Here is a 19,826-nt window from a genome sequence, read left to right on the forward strand (position 1 = left end):
TCAACTAGACCTGCACTTTCCTAGCACCAGAGAGCAGTGAAACAGCCAGCTATCCCAGGACTTGGCCAGCATCCCAGCTTTCTCAGGTTCCCCCCAAAGATGCTGACACCCCCAGAAAGCAGGAAGCAGTCTAGAGAGAGTGTGACGCCCCCATTCCCACCTCACCAGCTATCCCTTCCTATTTCCTCACCTTTTTATAATAAACAAGAGGGAGGAATGTTAGCATTCAGGCATTTACACTGGCCTGCTCTCAAGGACCTAATCAGCAGCAGGCAAGATGTGACCCTGTAGCTACTGCAGCCACCAAGAAGAGTACTCTCCCTATGCACATGCACTATATCCCCTTAGAAAAGGCAACCCCTTCCCTCTGTGGAGGCCCACTGAGGCTTCCTATTAAGACTTTATTCAAGGTCACAAGGTCTGAGTTTGCTTTACCCATCAGGGCTGCATAAGGGGATGATTTGACTATGGGCATGGTTACCAGGTATTTTGAAGGGTCTGCACTTGGCTGTACATTGTGCTTTGATCTTGAAAGGGGGAGGTCTTTTGCCTTGCCCCTTGGCATTGTATAAAAACCACTTTGGAATAAACCTCAAGACGACTCAGTATTGACCCAGGGCCCTCCAGAAGCTATCCTGTGCTTCTTTCTTGTTGTTTCCGCCTAGATTTCTATCTAACCCTTTCTCATTTCTCTCTCCTCGCCCCAAGAATCTTTCAACAGGTCGGAGCTGAACTCAGACTCCTACACACCTCTCTCTGTCTCTCTCCTTCTGTTCTCCCTCAGCGGCCACCTCTGCACCTCCCCAACAAACCTTCCAGTGAGCTCTGTTGCATGGTGTGACTCTGTGGTGCCCCTTGGCTCCAACCCACCAAGGTCGCTTTCCTCTGCTAAACTATTGTATTATACTGACTCAAAACACAAGGCCCCCATGACGACTGGAGACAGAGTCAGGAGATGGAGTCACAAGCCAGCAAACAGCACACAGGAAAGCCTGTGCTGCATTCTTTTCTCTTCGATAAACCTGTACAAATATGGAATATAGAGAGGTGTCATAATTAAATAATCGTTTTTCCATAATCACAAATATTCACTTAAAATATCCTGTCATTTCTGAAAGCTCTTATTTCTTCTAAAGCTCACTTTTCAAACTTCCCAGCAAGGAATAAATAAATGAATAATTAAATAAATACAGAAGACGTTCTCATTTTACACATGCAGAGCTCTATCCAAGCCATGTGGCCCTAACTGGAATCAGAACAAAAAACTAGGATGATGTTTTATCTACTACCGGCTTCCAGACTTGCTTGCCATAAACCTGCCCTAAAGTCACCTTGATGTGCTTTAAGACACCGGAGAGCCTTTAATCCCAGCACTGGGGAGGCAAAGGCAGGCGGATCCCTGTGAGTGAGATCCAGGCCAGCCAGGGATACAGAGTGAGACCCTGTCTCAACAAGAGAAGGGAGACATGATCAAAATATATTATATGTGAGGGCAAGCAAGTATGAAATTCTCAAATAAAGATCGTATTTATTTTTTGTCTAATCCAGACAAATGCCACCCCCATCAACAGCCCACAGGATCCACCCACCACCTGCTAACCTCCTTTTTTGGAGCTACTCAGGAGGGGGTGACGGACTCCTTGAAGGGAGAGTGCTCTTGACTGTAGAGGCAGGGGTCCAGCTGGGCTTGAGGGCAGGGAAGACTTTTGTCAGGGGCTCTAGTACCTCGCTGGCCCCATCTCTGCTGCCCAGAGGCAATTTCCTGAGCAGTCTTCCTGGGAAGGCCACTGACAGAGGCCCTCACCTGGTGACTGTCCCGTCTCACATTTCCCAGAAACTGCAGAGCCCAGGACTGTGCCCGGCTGTGTCTTCCATAAACAAAGGTGCTGGCCACCAACTCTGAGCTCTCATTAGCCCCAGTACCACTAGAAAAGGGAAAAGGGGAACTGATGTGAGAACGCACAGGCAAAGCAGACCCTTCCTGGAGGTCACACGAGGGTCTGGCTCCCCAGGGTGTGTGCATCTCCCACACTCCTGAAGAGGAGAGTGTGGGGAGAAGACAGCCGCCACCCACGGCAGAAAGTCTGCAGTAGAGAAACAGCCCAGGGAGGGTCCTCCAGCGTGGGAGCCGGCAGCCACACACAGTTAGTCATATTGAGGCTAAGATGGAAGCAAATTAAAGGTTCAGTTCCTTCCTCAGGACCACTAGCCACATCTCAAATGCAGAAGAACCACCTGCACCTAGACACAGAGTGTTTTCATCATCACACGAAGTCCCCGTGGACGACTAAGAGACCAAGCTATATGGAACACACTCTTCTCCATTCTCAGCCCCCAGAGGCACCCTGGGGCTAACAGAATGAGTCAGGCAAGGGTTGAACACCCTCAGCCAGTAAGCAAGTCTCTCATCTCGGAGACAACGTTCTCCACAGGTTACTGGCACGGAACACCTACAGAAAAAGAAGGAAACGGACAGGTCGTCTGAGAAGAGACCACAAACACAGCTCCAAGTCATGTGTCAGCAGACAAGAGCCTAAAGGGCTGGGGATGGAGCTGGGAGCTACCGCAGGGTGCTGACCTTGTCCCAGCGGTTAGTGGGTCTCCACATTCTCAAAGAGCTGTAGGTACCTACCTACCTGCACAGCAGTCTGTCAAATAATGCCGTGGAGTTCTCAGCAGCTCAGCAAAAGTACAGTGACCTTTCGATCTCAACGTACTTTAAAGAGTCTACTTATTTAGAGAGAGTGAGGGTGTTTGTGTGTGCACACGCTGTTTGTATATGTATCTGTACCTGCTGGGGTGCCTGAAGAGTCATCCCTGAAGATAGAGTTACTGGCAGGCATTAGCTACCCAATAAGGTTCTCTACAAGAGCAACCATCCCTCTTAACCACTGGGCAACACCTCCAACCCCTAGTTTAACATTTTTAAAGTTCTCAGTACTGAAACAAGCAAGCATCTTTATAGCTGATAGATGATCATCGATACCAGAAATGTTTAAACGTACTAACTCCATCAGACTTACCAACATTTAGGAGAGCTAAGTTCCTTTCTTTCTTTTTTTTTTTTTTTTTTTTTTTTTTCGGTTTTTTGAGACAGGGTTTCTCTGTGTAGTTTTGGAGCCTGTCCTGGATCTCACTCTGCAGTCCAGGCCGTCCCAGTACTGGGATTAAAGGCGTGCGCCACCAGCGCCCGGCCTAAGTTCCTTTCTAAAGCATCTTCACTCTCTACCCTGTGCCCATCGTGAAGACGGTGATGTCCAATCCTGGTGCCGGCTATACACTATTTGTATAAACTGCCAATCATGCCAACCCTTGTTCTTCTTTTGATTCTGGAAATTGTTATGGTGACGTTAACACCTTCGGTATTTGGTTTTCGTTTCTTTGTTCATGTGTTTAGTGTAGGTAGAGGTAGGGATGTGCCACCATGGACATATGGAGGTCAGAGGACAGACAGTAGGAGTCTCCTTCCACCACATGGATCCCAGGGATCCAACTCAAATTACCAAGCTTGGTGGTAAGTGCCTTTACCTGCTGAGCCATCTTGCTGGCCTAATTCTGAGTGTTTTTATTTTATCCTTTGATTTATTTGTGAGAGGTTTACCTGTACGTATGCATGTATGTGCACCATGGTATGCCCGGTACTGTGGTAACCAGAAGACCGTGTCAGATGCCCTGGAACTATAGTTATAGTCGGTTGTGAGCTCCCATGTGGGTGCTGGAAACCAAGCTTGGGTCCTCTAGAACGGGAACCAGTACTCTTAACCACTGAGCCATCTCTCCAGCCCATACATTCTGAGTTTTTTAATGCAGCATCACTTTTGTTTGAAACCATTTATATCTATTTAAAACAATCACTTACTTATGATAGTCTTTGCTTATTCTTGTGTCTCAGATAGTCCCTCTGCCTGACATCAGTCCTTCAGAACTGCCTTCCAGTGACAAACTCCAGTTTTGTTTGCTAAAAATTCTTTCTTTTTGTGGGGCATTTTCACTGCAATGGAAACTCCACCTAACGGCTGTTTCCATTCTCCACACTCAAGCCCTTCCATCTCTTTCGGAGTCGTCATATTTTGTCCTCCACCGCTGTCTCTGAAAAGTCATCAACAGCGTCCTTCAAAGATAATCCCTGTGCACATAACCTCCGCTTATCTCTGAGATGTTTTGTCTTCACTCTCTATGGCGTCACCTTGTCTCTAGGGCAGATTTCTTTTCACTCCATGTTTGTTACTCACAGGGCTAACGATGGGCTATACTTATATATGTCTGGCTGGGGGAAACTCGGCCACCACCTCTTCAGACTGCCATTCTCCGTCTCCCATGAAGCCTCAGCCTGAGCCGGGCGTCGTGGCTCACACCTTTAACCGCACACTCGGGAGGCACAGGCCAGGCAGGGCCACAAAGTGAGAGCCTGTCTCAAAACAAGAAGGCGGCCCAGCTTCCCTGTACATAGTGGATACCTTCACCCCAGGTCTCTCGCCATCTCACCATTGCTCATCCTTCCCTCGCTGCTGAACCACACTTCTTCTAACCTACCCTCCATTTCACTTACTTCAGTCACGTTTGTGACATTCCTACCCCTAAAAATGTCTTAGATTTGTTCAGACCTAAAAGAATTTTCACAAGTCTCTGGTGACTAAAAGACCTCCAGTCTGGACAGAGTTGTTTGCTATTTCTAGTGGTTCTTGCTCATATTTCCTACACTTACACATTTGTTTATTTAACTTTGTCTTTATGTGCTGATACCTTAATTTTGTAAAGCTGTTTACAATCTGAAGTCAGAATGAAGCCGCTTCCTCCGGAATCACCACAAACAAGGGTCCTCAGCAGCCCTGCCCGCTGGATCTCACCTGAAGCGTCCTCCGTCTGACCAACGACTTCGATGCCTGTGCTGATTTCTCAACTTCTTACCCCAACATGCTTCCTTCCCAAACAGAGCATGGGGGGCTCCCATTTCCACTACTGGCACTCTCGTTCCCTTGACTGCGTGTCTTGTGTGGAGAACGGCTCTAAGTGCGCTGTCCAGCTGCGCCCTCTTCCTCTTCTCTCCAAATGCCTCTCTGGGGGAACATTTCTTGGGTTGTTTCTTTAATTATTTTAGATTTTTATTATGTGTATGTATTTATATGTACCACGTACATGCCTGGTGCCCATGGAGGTCAGAAGAGGACATCAGATCCCCTAGAACTGGAGTTACAGATGATTGAACCACCATGTGGGTGATAGGAATTGAACCCTATTTCTCTGCGAGAGCAGACAAAGAGCTCTTAACGACTGAGACATCTCTCCACCCTCTTAGGTTTGTTTTTTGGGTTTTTTTTGTTTTTTTTTTTTTTTTTTTGGTTTTCCGAGACAGGGTTTCTCTTGTGTAGCTTTGCGCCTTTCCTGGATCTCACTTGGTAGCCCAGGCTGGCCTCAAACTCACAGAGATCCGCCTGCTTCTGCCTCCCGAGTGCTGGGATTAAAGGCGTGCGCCACCACCGCCCGGCTGTTTTTTTTTTTTTAAAGATTTTATAATTTCAGAGCACTCTCAGTTGTTTTCAGTAAGAATGACTAGTGCCTTAAATATTCTTTGTTGTACATATCTCTCCCCCTTCTCTTTTTCAAGACAGGATTTCTCTGTGTGCCCTGGCTGCCCTAAAACTTACTCCGTAGACCAGACTAACTCAGAGAGCTGCCTGTCTCTGCCTCCCTCCTGGGATTAAAGGCATGTGCCACCATGCCCAGCTGGAGTTATTATTTTATGTGTATGAATGTTTTGCCTGTATGTATGTATGTGTGTTATGTGCCCACAGAGGTCAGAAAAGGGTATCAGATCCCCCAGGACTGGAGTTAGTTGTTAGCCAAAATGTGGGTACTGGGATCAAACCCAGGTCTTTTAGAAAAACAAGTGTTCGTAACCACTGAGCCAACTCTCTAGCCCTGCTGTAAATATATTTATTGTCTAAATAACAGTATGAATTATCAGGCAGATCTTAAATTGTGAGATTACAAATTCCCAACTCAGGCCAACTCAAGTATAAAAGCAGTTTTATTAATTTAGTTAATATCTCTAGGTTGCATGGATTCCATGTACAGCTAGGCTCAAGAACAAAAAATATATTGTCTGTCTTCTCCATTCCCACCCAAAGCACAAACAAGAGCCTCAGGCCACAAGCTTGCCAATGCTTCTACCATGACCCCACGGCAAAAAACAATGTGTTAGTCAGGAGCCTAGGCTGGACCAATTTCAGTGACTAGCCACAGAGGATAACCCAGGACCAGCTGTGATCAGCACCAGTCCACTGCAAACTGAACACTTCTCACAAAGCAAAGGCAGCAGCAGTATCATGGGAAAGAGATGGAAAAGCAGGCCAGGCACCAGGAGGACCTCCACCTCCTCCTCCTCGTCTTCATCATCATCATCATCATCATCACCACCACCACCACCACCGGGGACAGGGCAAACCCTGCAGATCCTGGTTTGTTCCTGCTCAGACACACCCAGGACAAAGCTTCACTGTGACCCAGGCCCAGTGAGACTGACAGCAATTTCGAAATGCACTGTGAGGAAGGACAGCCAAGTGGGGTCATCCCTGCGTACTCACCCTTAGGCCGCCTGTCATGGAAATGAAGACTGGCCTGGGATGGGTGGCATCCTCGCTCTCTGGCCAACTTCCGCCACCGTGCACAAAACAGAGCCAATGCCTGGGCTGGTGCCACGTCTGCAGTGGCTTTTGGGTTCTGTAGTGCCAACCTGCCGCAGAATCTGTGCAGCCAGCCCTTCCTGGGGTGACAGGCACCTGGCCTGTTGTCACAGCTGTGCACCCGGGGGCAGGGTGTGTCCTCCACCCACAGGCTCAGTGCCTTCGCCATCTGCACCAGGCACCTGCCTCACACGGTGGCCATGACATTAGCGGTCTACAGAGCCACAAACATGGTGTTGATTTCCCTCTCCTTCACCAATTGAACTGTCAGATGCAAGATCTGCTCTTACTGTAGTCAGGACCTGTACCTTCTCACTCAATGGAGGCCCCCCGGAAGTTCCTCAAACACATGCAGGCAGACAATACTCTGGTTGTTACTTGTAGTTACGAGTACTTGTAGTACTTGTAGTACTCGGCCATTGTTAAAGCACACGGAAATTATGTGAACCCCAGGGACCAGGATCCGAGGCCAGGGCAGCTAAGCAAGCACCGGACACAGGAAGGAGCCCCATCCAGCCTATTGGAGCCCACATCCTGCTACTCCAGGCCAAGCATCCTGGGAACTACCCACTGCTTGTCCCTGGCTTTTCCCACCCAGCGACCCCAAATCACACAAGGCCAGAACAGGAGTGGTGAGGGTCACGTGCGGGAGTGCCCCAGCTGCCACCTCTTCTGGACCTTGGGTCTCCTGATGGGGGTCTGCAGGAGCAGTTTTCTTATGCCCTCTGTACTCCCCCGCTATGATTTCTCTGTGCTGTGCCGTCTGCCAACCCAGGAGGCTGCTGTCTAATAGATGAGGTGCCTCCTCTCAGCTCTGAAAACAGACACCGTCCATTCTCTCAGAGCTTCTTCTGTTTCCTGGTGGAGAGGAGTATCAGGGATCAGGTTCATCTGTGTCCTCAGAGTTCTGATCAGTAATGAATTCCATGTCAACCTGTCCTGACTATATTTCTGCTTTTATCATGAGCCAAAGGAAGAGAGCTTGTAAAGATTAGGACATTATCACCATTCGGACAAAAAGAGATGGGGAGCGGAGGGTTGGCTCAAGGGTTAAGAGTAAGAGCACTAGTCGGGGATAGTGGTGGTGCACGCCTTTAACCCCAGTGCTCAAGGAGGGGCCAGGTGAGTTCATGGCCAACCTGCTCTATAGAGCAAGATCCAGGACAGGCACCAAAACTACACAGAGAAACCCTGTCTCAGAAAAAAAAAAAAAAAAAAAAAAAAGTAAGAGCACTTAGACCCAAGGTGCTGGCACACAGCTCTAATCCCAGAACTCAGGAGGACGAGGCTGGCAGATGTCTGATTGAGGCCAGCCTGATCTACATATTGATTTCCAGGATAGCCAGGGCTATACAGAAAGACCCTGTCTCAAACACACACACACACACACACACACACACACACACACAAAACACTCCAAATTTTATCAAATCATTTAAGTTGCTAAACTCACTACAAAATTAAAAGGCTAAAAGAGACAAGAAAAATCCTGAATAACTTAACTACCACTTAATTGTAAGGAAAAACTAAAATGAGATCTTCAACTTCAAGAAATGTTTTTTCTTTTCTTGGTGTCAGGTCCCCTGGAGCTGGAGTCAGAGAGTTGTGAGCTGCCATGTGTGTGCTGGGGCTCCAGGTGCTCTGGAACAGCAGCCGATGCTCTTAACCACTGAGCCATTTCTTCAGCTCCGAAACTTTTATTTATAAGATACTTCAAAATGGTTAGTACGGGCAGTGGTGGCGCACACCTTTAGTCCCAGCACTCGGGAGCAGAGGCAGGCGGATCTCTGTGAGTTCCAGGCCAGCCTGGTCTACAGAGCGAGATCCAAGACAGGCACCAAAACTACACCGAGAAACCCTGTCTTGAAAAAACAAAACATAACAAAAAAGGACAAAATGGTCAGTCCTCCATAAAGTAAAAATCCATCTTCTAAAATGTCGCTCACTTTGTTCTAAAATGATGCCTACGACACAAAGACAGACTAACAGTCAGGCCCACTGCTGTCCTAACAAGTTCAGCCACACTGCAGTGTGCTGGGCTCTCAACAGTGAACCATTATATTCCAGCAACACCTCAGGCTGCCAAGCCTTCCTCCTCCCTGTACTATCAAGGGTGTGTGCTAGACACCCCTTGTTGTCTACAGTTACCAGGCACTGACCCAAAAGCACCTGCTCCTCATAACCCAAACGCCAACAAACACTCAACAGTTTAGAAACACACTTCCATTTAATCTGTTTCCTTAGTAATTTTTATTAAAAATGTGTTTTTAAATTTCTGTTTTGAGGCCGGGCGTTGGTGGCGCACGCCTTTAATCCCAGCACTCGGGAGGCAGAGCCAGGCGGATCTCTGTGAGTTCGAGGCCAGCCTGGGCTACCAAGTGAGCTCCAGGAAAGGCGCAAAGCTACGTGGAGAAACCCTGTCTCGAAAAACCAAAAAAAAAAAAAAAAAAAAAAAAAAAAAAAAAAAAAAAAAATTTCTGTTTTGAGATACGTTTAAGGTAGTTTATTGATGCTATTGGTTTATCTTGGAATCTTGATGTTTATTATAAAAGGCTGACGTTCGCTTGATACAATTGGCAAACACACTTTCCGCTGTAACCTAAGAACAGCGGTAGGGATATGGTGTGGCTCCGTGACACAGCACTTCGGTCAGTGCTGAAGCCCATCCCCAACACCCTAGAAGGAAAAGCAGAGGGGGTTAGACTACGGGCTTGGACAACCATGTCCTTGTCCCCAAGTGCCATCTCTTCACCAAGTGAAACAGAGGAGCCTCCATCTTAACCAAGGGAGAAAGACAACACTGACTCCAGACATGGAGACACCTCCCAACAGAACTCCAAGAAAACACATCACTAAGCCCAGCCCTCAACACTTCACCCGGGAAACCATGAGGAAGAAAGAAATGGACAGATCCAAGTTGACACAGACCCTGTAAAATGACTCCTACGGTTTTCAAAGAGTCAAGGGTTGGAGATGTAGGTCAGTCAAGAAAGCTTTAAGAGAGGCCCTGGGCTTGATCCCCTGAGTCCCATGAACTGAGAGTGGTAGTACATGCCTAGAATACAGCTCTTGAGAGAGAAAGGATCAGAAATCCCTCAACTATGTATGAAGTTCCATCCACTGGACTGCATGAGATCCTGTCTCGGAAAATAAAAGGAGGTGGGGGTACCTACAGAACTCCGAAGCCAGAAGTCGGAAGGCACCTGGGGTGCTAAAGCAGCTGGTGAATCTGAGCCCAGACTACAGTGAGAACCTGTCTTCAAAATAAAAATGTGCAAGAACTGCCGGGAAACGCATGGTGCCCAAGCCAGAACTACAGGGACTGCAGCCCTGGCTGGGCTAGGCTGCTGAAACCCAGAACCCTCCCAACCCCCCTTCGAATGGGCTGAGTGTGGCAAGGGAACTAAGACAAAGTCTTACTGGATAGTCAGGGCTGGCCTGGAAGTCGCCATGTAGACCAAGCTGGCCTCAAATTCAGTTTCAGAAGTACTGGGATTAGATGAAAGGAATGCATCACTCCGCCCAGCAGGTCCCATCTTTAATAAAGGTAAAATTGTATGAACGCCAAAAATTGTTTAAAATATAAATTTTCATCAGTAAAGGTTTGATTTGTGTACCGATTTTAAATCTATACATGGCTCACATAAAAATTCTCAGGCAAAGGGGTGTGAAGAGTAGAAAATTTAAGTAGCTCTGCTTTAAAGGTCAGGGTGAGTGAGATGAACGCACAGCCCACTAATGAGGCTCTAACAGGATCCAACGGGGAACTCCTATTCATCTAGAAGGGCCAGGGAAACAGTCAAAAAGATGCCCGCTCCCAGGTGTGGTGGCACACATCTGTAATCCCAGCCAGAGGATCGGGGGTTCAAGACCATCCTCAGCTATAGCAAGTATGACTGGAGTCTGGGCTACATGAGACCTTGTCTCAAAAATCAAGAGAGAAAAAAAGAAAATCAACACCCTCCCCACCTCATCCCAGTGCGCACTCCCAGGCACACGAGCACAGGTGTGGAGCCAGTGGTCAATTTCCCATTTGTTCTTAAGGTGCTCAATTTGTTTTTGAGACCGAATCTCCATTGGCCTGGAACTTACAGATCAAGCTGGCTAGCCAGGGAGCCCCAGGAATTCACCTGCTCCACTTCCCAGCACTGGGACTTTAAGCACACACCACCTACAAATCTTTTGAACACAGGTTCCAGGATCCAGCTCAGGCCCTGGGCTCGGACTTGACCATCTTCTCAAGCCCACAGTCCAGCATCCTGACGAGGAGCCTGCTCTGCCAGCATACAATCAATGTGTTCTCTGACCTTACGCTACACACTAAAGTCACCTGCGTTTGAAGACCTGCATCTGGGTGGACTTTCTGTAGCCTAGGAAACAGCAATAGCCTATGATGCACCCCTACCCTGAATGGCTGTTCTGAGAATGTGGCTAAGGACTTCATACCTAAACCCGATAAATTAAAAGTGGCTCAGTTCTCAGCCAGCTGCTTTAATTACCCCTGCACTAAATAAAATAACCTATTTTCTGATGAAGCATAGTAACTAGGACAGCATCAGAATGAACCTTATTCCAAATGCCTATTTTTACAAGTATAGAAACCAAGACTTGCTTTGCCTAAGATCTAGAGATGTGGCTCAGTGGTAGAGCCCTGCCTGGTACACAGCCCTGGGTTCAATCCCCAGCACCACAACAAAATAAAATAAAATAAAATGTAGGGGCTGAGAGGTGAGTCGGCAGTTAAGTACACTTTCTGCTCTTCAGGAGGACCAGAGTTGGGGTCGCAGCGCCCACGTAGTTTGGAACTTTGTCATTGTGTACCATTTTAAAGTGTTGTAATACTCCTTCTGAACTCACCTTTGATCATGGTATGCCTCTACTGTGCCTAAACGACACAGCCTTTTCCAAAGTCTTATTTTGTGAGTTAGCAGTCATTTCAGCTTTTCCGTGACTAGTGGTATATTTGTGCGTGGTGATGCATTTATTTCCATTTCTTTTGCTTTTTTAATATATTTTAGTTTTTATGCTTAACATGTATCTTACATAGTTTTTTAAAGCACATAGCTGAATTTCTTGTGTTTTAAGGTTTATTTTTATGATGGGTGGTGGTGGTGCACACCTTTGATCCCAGCACTTAGGAGGCAGAGGCAGGAAGATCTCTTTAAGTTCGAGGTCAGCCTGATCCACAGAGCGAGTTCTAGGACAGCCAAGGCTATTACAGAAAGAAATGATATCTAGGGGAGGGGGTTGATTTATTTTTACTTATGAGTAAATATGTCTGTGTTTGTGTGTGTGTGTGCATGTGATTCAGGTGCCTGAAGAGGCCAGAAGAGGGTATCAGACACCCCAGAGCGGTAGTAACAGGCTGTGAGCTGCCCAACATGGGTGCTAGGAACAGAAGCAGGTTCTCTGGAAGAGCAGTAAGTGCTCTTAACTGCTGAGCCATCTCTCCAGCCCCACACTGGTATTTTGTAAACACTGACTTTAGATGTTTATGTGTATACTTAGCCACCACAAAAATTTCTTTGCTGGGAATGCACTCTGCAAAACCATATATTCAGTAAACGTGGAGGCTAAAGTTGAGCTGTACCTTAGTGCCACTGCATCCTTCTGAGTATGTGACGGATGTCTGTCATCGTGGAGAAGCAGAGATCTTCCTCTAGCGCTCCACCTGTTTCTGAGAGTCTTTCACTGGACCTGGAATTCAGGGCTCAGCTGGAGTGGGACTGCTGCTGTCCTCACCTCCCCAGCAGTAGGCTCACAGACGGTCTCTGCTGCAGCTGGCTGTCCTAAATGGGTGCTGAAGAGCAAGCCCCAGTCCGTACGCTTGCCTGGCAAGCGCCTTGACAACTTTCTTCTATGAATATGATTTGTTAAATGGGTGGCGGAATCTAAGCTAATTTTATGTACTTGTATGAATATTCCACAAATAAACTGTCAAGTGAGAAAATGTGGAAACCAGGGAAGATTGCACTGGCGAATCTGGGGCTCAGAGTCAGGGTTGACATTCAGGGGAGCCTCTGCCTGGCTCAGCATGTGTGAGAACCCAGATCAACACTGGAAAATGCAGCCTGGGGCTGCTTCTTCACAAAGGAGCCAACAATTCCTACATGGTGCTTCTATGCTAGGAAGAGATTTGCCCAGATCTATGCAAATTCTTCCCAAAGAAAACATTCAAACAAACAGCTGGGCATGGTGGTGCACGCCTTTAGTCCCAGTACTCGGGAGGCAGAGGCAGGTAGATCTCTGAGTTCGAGGCCAGTCTAGTCTACAAGAGTTCCAGAACAGCCAGGGCTACAAAGAAACCCTGTCCTGAAGAGGAGAAAAAGAAATGCATGGAGTTAATGTGTTTTATATACATGGCTTCCCTCCCCTTTCTGTGATCATATGGCATATGTTGCCATCCTCCTTAGTCAAAAAAACGTAAATGAGATAATGTAATTTTAAATGTCAGGAAATCTAAGACCAGGGCCAGGATGCAGCTCAGTAACAGAGTCCTTGCTCAGCATGTCCAAAGCCTAGGCAATGCAAAAATCAAGTCTACGACTAAGACCAGGCATTTATTTCACTGGATCTCTGAATTCCAGGCCAGCCAAGGCTACCCAGTGAGATGCTATCTCAAAAAAGGTGTGTGGGGGGGTAATAAACAAGGCGGTGTGAAGAGCTCTAGGAGCTTGACTACATCCACCAGTGACGGGGGCTGGGGTGGGGCTAGCAGAAGAGCTCTTGGAATAAGCTGAGGCCCTCATTCAATCCTTAGTACCACCAAAAACCTAAGGAAGTACTGGCTCTCAAAGATACAAAGTCTAAATAAACCAATGCTTTAAAAGACCAAGTAGCAGATGCAGCTTAGTGGTAAAGCAGGCCTCCAGCACTATACATGCTTTTGGTCTGTTTGTGGGTGTTTATGTGTGTATGTATATATGTGTGTTTGCCACATCTATAAGAGGCAGAAGTATATAGAGTCCTATATGGAGTACAATAAAACTCTCAGCCTTCCTACTCAGCAGTGCCCTACTCAGCCATTCTATTTTCGTTTCGTTTGGTTTGGTTTTGAGACAAGATCTCCTTGGCTTTCCTGGAACTTGATATGTAGACCAGGCTGGCCTCCTGAGAGACATGCTGGGACTGACGGGGTGAGCTGCCACACCCAGCCTACATTGTTTTTAATCAGGTCACAACCAAGAAACCCTCCAAGCCCTCCAGTGATCTCTAGCTGGGCCAAACACTCTCACTTTCCCACTTGCCAAAGCGGGAATAAGCAGACGGGCGGCGCAGGAACAGGCAAGGGCTGCGGAAACAAGGAACCATCGGAGAGTGGCCCCGGCGAGGTCCGTGGACGGGAGGGGTGCGGAGGGCAGAGCGGAAGGCTGGGGACGAGCAAATCCCAAAGACACCTCTGCATGTCCCAACAGTGCAACTGCCACACTCTGGCCCGCAACCCATCGTTACACTCGGAGGGGAGTGTGGGGTGCTTCTTCCGACACACCTGGGAGAAGACCGGGTAAGAAACGTCCATGTGAACTGCCTGGGCTTTGTTCCCCAGCTCTGTGAGTGGAAGATGGGGGGGGGGGTTAGGGAAAACTGTGTCATGACTAAAATAATAACTCAGAAACTCAGAGTGGAATAACCGTCAGGGTTATTTAGACTTCAAATTTAACTCAGCACTTGAACCCACAGCCACTTTTCAAACTGGAGCTGAGTTTTGTAATTACGATTCACTTTTTTAAAAATTCTCAACCAGGGCTGGAGATATGACTCAGTGGTTGAGAGCACTGGCTGCTCTTCCAGAGGACCCGGGTTCAATTCCCAGCACCCACATGGAAGCTAACAACTGTCTGTAACTCCAAGATCTGACACCCTCACACAGACATACATGCAGACAAAAACAGCAATGCACATCAAATACATTATAAAAAAAAAAAATAACTCTCAACCAGTCTAGCAAGCATTCTAGAATAAACAGTTCCATTTATTTTCATCTGGATCCAGCTTTCAAACAAGTGGTAGTGGTAGATGGCTCTCATCTAAGCACTCAGAATGCTGACACAGGACTCTAATTTACATGCCCGCCTGGGCTACCCACAATTCCAGACACGGTCAAGGCCCCAACCCAGACCTGCAGAACCCCAGCCTCTGGAATGACCTCATCAATCCTCTACAGAAGCAGACAGAGGTGGGACAGAGAACCAGAGCCGCCCCGATGAAGTCACGTGGCCCCGGTCTTACAGAGAGTAAGCACCTAACTTCTCGACTGCTGGCCAAAGGCGCACACCTGCTGCTGAAAAAACATACTGAAATACAGCTGCGCGGCACTATAAACCCGGCACCTGGCAGAGGACATGGGGACTGGACAAGGACCTAACCCAAGTTTGCCACCTAAAGAGCAATGAGACACTGGGGGGAGGGGGGAGGTGCTTAGTCTTACTGCAACTTTGATATGGCATGTTTTGTTGATATCAATGGGAAACTGGCCCTTTCCTGAACAGAAGGGGAGGAGTGGGGGGGGGGGACGACAAAGGTGGGAGGAGCTGGATGAGAGGTGGGAGGGGAAACTGGGGCCAGGGTGTAAAAGAAATATGTAAATAAATAAAATAAAAAGAGCAAAGGGACAAAGGCAGAACCTAACCTCCTCCCCCAAGGTCCATCATCCCAGCTATTCAAGCAGCTGAGACAGGGAATTATTACCAAGTTTAAAGATGGTCTGGGCTACAGAGGGAATTCAAAGCCAACCTGGGCAACTTAGTGAAACTCTTATTTCAAAAAATAAAACGGGGTGAGGATGGGGGAGGGTGGGCGGGGCTGGGAGCTGTGCTCAGTAGTAGAGTGCTTGCCTAAGGCACGTACTAGGTTTCGTCTCCCAAAATGGCAAACATGGGTATCATCATGCCCAAGGATGACCCGAAGAACAGAGAACGGGTGGTCTATATCTTAACAGAGTGAAAGAGAAAACAACTCGTGACACATCAAAGGCCTTACAGAAATGACTGCAGATAAGTGAGAAAGTTTCCCGTGCCTCCAGGGAGTGAGGCAAGATCCCGGGACTCCGGCAACAAAGGAGCCCGAGGCAAGAGACTGAAAAGAAATATCAGCCATTCCACATCCGAAACCAAGGCTTGTGGGTACCGTACCTGCACCCCCTTATTTGCAAACTAGTTTCCCCTTTGCCCTGGAAACGCCCGGAGACAACCAGGCGGTGTGAGACGGTCACTGCACCTCGCTTCACCTCCTGTTCCTGAACACAGCCGGCGCTCCCCCCAGCACCATCTCAGATCTGCACTCTCAGCAGCCAAGGAGCACAAAGCCGCGAGGCGGGGGGGGGGGGGGGGGGGGGGGGGGGATACACTCAACAGCAAAACTTGGGCGCTGCAACTGTGATCCCAAAACTTACAAGGTGAAGACAGGAGGATCGAGAGCTCAAGGCGAGCCTCGGCTACAATGCGAGTTCCACGCTAGCCTGAGCTACAAAATACCTTACTCAAAGATTTAAAATAAATAAACAAACAAACTTGGGCAGGACGTGGTTGCACTGGCACCCGGGAGGTCGAAGCAGGCGAAACTCTCTGAGTTCCAGACCAGCCAAAACTACATCCTGAGGTTTCCCGCACCCCCCACCCCCACCAAAAGGCAACAACTTGATGAGAAAAAAAAACGGAGGTGCAGAAGTAAACTTTTTCCCCCCCATCCCTTCTCTTAACCCCGCCGTCTGGGTGCTTGCCCAAGCCATACTGATTATTTCCATAGCCTCAAGGCTAAGGTCTTCCTTCCGGTCATTGTGTTTATTTCCATCTCCTCCTCTCCCCCACCCCACCCCACCCCACCCCCCAAAAACAGTCCTGGAGCCCCGCGGGATCCGCAAGCCAACAGCTCGGGACAAAGCCCACGGCTGGGCTCCACCTGGGAGCAGGGCGGAGCACCGGCCAGGCCGGGGCGGGCGCTGGCTCCGGAGCCTGGGAGCTCCCCGCCCCCCTGCCAGGGCCCCCGCCGCAGTTACCAGGGCACCGATGCCCCGCCCCCGCCGTGCCCGCCGGCCAATCGCGCGCCGCCTGCTGCCCTCGGAGCCGCGAGCCACAGATACACACACACACACGCGCGCGCACACGTATACACACACACACACACACACACACATACATACACACACCGAGGCCGAGCGCGACCCCACGGGGCTCAGGAGGGGCCCTTGGCACCGCGCCCCCATCTGGGCGCGCGCCCCCGGAGAGCCCGACTCGGCCAATCGGAGCCCAGGAGAAGGGGCTGCGCGGCCCCGCGGGGTCCGCTCGCTCGTCCACGCGCGCGCGAGACCACCCCCTCCCCCGAACAACCTTCCCCCCCACCACCATCACCACCACCACCACCACGCACGCACTCACGCACGCACACACGCATGCACGCACACGAGCTCAGGTATAGAATATGAGACGCACGCGCAAAACGCCGCGAGCCCCCCCCCCACCGTCCCGCCACCCCCACGCACCGCGCGCGGGTGCGCGCGTGCAACTGTCGCCTCCTCTCCCTCTCCCCCCCCCAACACGCCCCGCAACCTCCGCCGCCCCCTCCCCCTCCCTCCCCCGGAGCCGCGTCGCGTCCGCGGCCAAGGCCCCCAAGTCGAGTGGACTTTGGGGGGTGGGGGTGGGGGGGGAGAACGGACGACGACGACGATGGGAGGGGGGTGAGGGGAGGGAAAGGGTCACAGCGCGTCCGTCTCCTCACCCCGAAGTTGTCCCATCCGCCGTCACTCCCAACGCGCCAGAGCGGCGACCCCCCAACTCTCACACCCGGGTCGGTGCACACGAACCCCCGCGGCGGGGGGGGGGGGGGACACGGGACAGAAAAGTGTCGAATAAAGACGCCCCTGTTCGCCATGGCACCCCGAGGCGGAGGAGGAGGAGGAGGACGGGGTGGGGGACACGAGGGAAGAGGAGGGGGACAGGGACTCACCCGAAGTGCAGCCGGGGAGGGTCGGGGAAGGGGGGAAAGGCGGACAGCAAGCGGGCGGAGGCCGGAGGGGCCTCGGCTGAGGCGAGCTGGCGAATGGGGTGGAGGTGAGAGGGCGAGGGGGGCCCCGTGCGTCTCGGCCGTGCTCCTGTCACCGCCGCATGGCCGCCCCCGGCGGGGCCTCCACTCCTCGCTCCGATCGCCGCACGCGGGGGGGAAGAAAAAAAAAAAAAAAACAACAACAACCAGGGACGAAGCCCGGGGGTAACCGCGGCAGGCGGGCGGCGAGCGCGTGCAGGGAAGCGGGCGGCGGGGGGGGGGGGGCCGCCGGTGCCCCCTTTTCTCTGCTCTCCGAGCTTCTCTCTCACCCTCCTCCTCCTCCTCCTTTTTTTTTCCCCCTTTTTTTTTTTTTTTTTGCTTTTTTTTTTTTTTTTTTTTTTGTTCCTCGAAGGTGCCGCTGCGCGTGCGCGCGAGCAGCACCGCCCACCGGGAGTTGTAGTCCTAGACTGGCGCTCACCTACGCGACGGGTGGGTACCCCGAACTATAACTCCCAGGCAGCCTTGCGCGATGAACCCAGATTCTCTTTCCCCCGTCGCCCCCCTCTAGGCCGAGCCGGAGCGCCGCGGCGCCCGGCCCTCTCCGGCTAGGACTGTCAATGGAGGAGCGCGGGTGGTGGGAGCAAGAACATGGCTGCACCTGGGGCCTGCGCGGCCGTTCGGATGGGGGAGGGGAGTGGGGTGGAAAGAAACGGAGATCTAGATCGCGGTGCCCTCCCCACCTTGCTTCTGCTCCAGGCCACAACTTCCACTTAAATAACTCTTCGCAGCCTACATTCCCTTGCAAATTGCAAAGTTGGAGGGCATTGCAAAGACCAGGGGAGCCCCGGGGCTGGCCTGTCGCCTGTTTTGCAGAGGGAAGTCCCCCAGCGCCGGGACACAAAGAACTCAATGTTTTCAAAGCTGGCTTTAGAAGAAACCAGAGCGGACTTGCCCTAACTTGGGACAGGCAACGGATGGGAGGGGGTGGGGAACTCGTGATTTCCACTTTTCCTCTCTCGAGTCTCTGCACACCTCTACAGTTAGAAAGAAAATTGGAACAATTCCGACTGTTCCCACAATTGCAAAGAGATTTAACTTAAAGCTCCTCCTCCGTCCATTAAATTTATTTTTACTTCTCAACTGTTTAATAAGATCAGTGACTTTCGAGAGTAACAACTAACTGTGCATCTAAGTTAAATCCAAAAGTTTAAAAAGCCCGTGTCTGAAGAACTTGGATGTTAATGCAAAACACTAAATTGAGTGAATTTGTAGTGTTTGTTCATTTGTTTTTTTCCTATTTTTTCTGCCCACCCCCTACGCCAGCCGAATATTCGGGCGCCCTCCCCCACCCGCTGCTTCTCGGTAGGTGGCGGCCACAAGGCTTTTTCCAGCCTCCCAGCCTCTTTGTCGCTTGCTGGAAAACTTTCCGTGCAAGCCAGTCTTTTGATGTAGTTCCAAAACCCTGCCTTTGAATTCGGGTTCAAGGATTGGCGTTCCCTGCTCGACTTTCTTGCATGAAACCGCACCCACAAAGCCTCGTCTAGAATCTCCATGTTGGATTTCTTTGCACTCCACGGAGTCTTTAAGGATCCCTGGGAAGCAATCTGATTACAGAAGCCGCCTACGTTTTTTACGATTTCCCCCTAACAATATTTACACCCTTCGTTCACTTGCCTAATCCGATTGTGACTGACTCAACTTTGTCGGCTCTGTCCAGAGCTATTCATTAAGTTGTCAAAAGAACAACTTTCTCATTGCGCTGGGATTTCACTGATCTTTGGAATATTTAACCAAATTCCAAACTCCCGAAACAAGAGTCCTGCTCCTTTGCAGCGGGGGTTGTGTTCTGAGATCCACGCCTGAAATCAGTCCAAACTTACATACTATGATTTTTTCCCCCTATACATGCTTAGGACAAAAGTTCTGCAGAGTGTGGTGATACACGCCTGAAATTCCAGCACTCAGGCAGTAGAGGCAGGATTATGAACACAAGTTGGAGGTCAGACTGGTCCAAGTAAGGAATTCAGGGCTTCCAAGGTTGCCTGGTAAGACCATCTCTCAAAACAACAAAGAAAGGAAACATTACAAAGTTGTTTTTTTTTTTTTTTAATTAGGCACATAAGAGTAAAAATAAGTAATACTAAAATTGAAGATTTAGGGCCAGGA

At 49.8% G+C, this 19,826-nt stretch overlaps 1 protein-coding gene across 26 annotated transcripts in view; it reads right to left on the bottom strand.

Moving 5' to 3' along the window:
- The window catches only part of Gtf2i (general transcription factor IIi), a 97,799-nt gene extending 79,450 nt beyond the window's left edge, over nt 1–18,349 (bottom strand). For 5 of the 26 annotated variants that reach the window (XM_076560565.1, XM_076560567.1, XM_076560561.1 and 2 more), the window contains exon 1: nt 17,397–17,415. In XM_076560565.1, coding sequence (XP_076416680.1) covers nt 17,397–17,412 — 16 coding nt within the window. In that variant the 5' untranslated portion in view covers nt 17,413–17,415. Of the gene's footprint in view, nt 1–12,273; nt 12,484–17,396; nt 18,110–18,138 lie in introns of those variants that run through there. The other 21 variants (XM_076560584.1, XM_076560582.1, XM_076560577.1 and 18 more) reach the window with 16 other exon arrangements.
- Nucleotides 18,350–19,826: the final 1,477 nt, after the last annotated feature.

This window comes from Peromyscus maniculatus, chromosome 23 (assembly GCF_049852395.1).
Source record: "Peromyscus maniculatus bairdii isolate BWxNUB_F1_BW_parent chromosome 23, HU_Pman_BW_mat_3.1, whole genome shotgun sequence".
NCBI classification, from domain to species: Eukaryota; Metazoa; Chordata; class Mammalia; order Rodentia; family Cricetidae; genus Peromyscus; species Peromyscus maniculatus.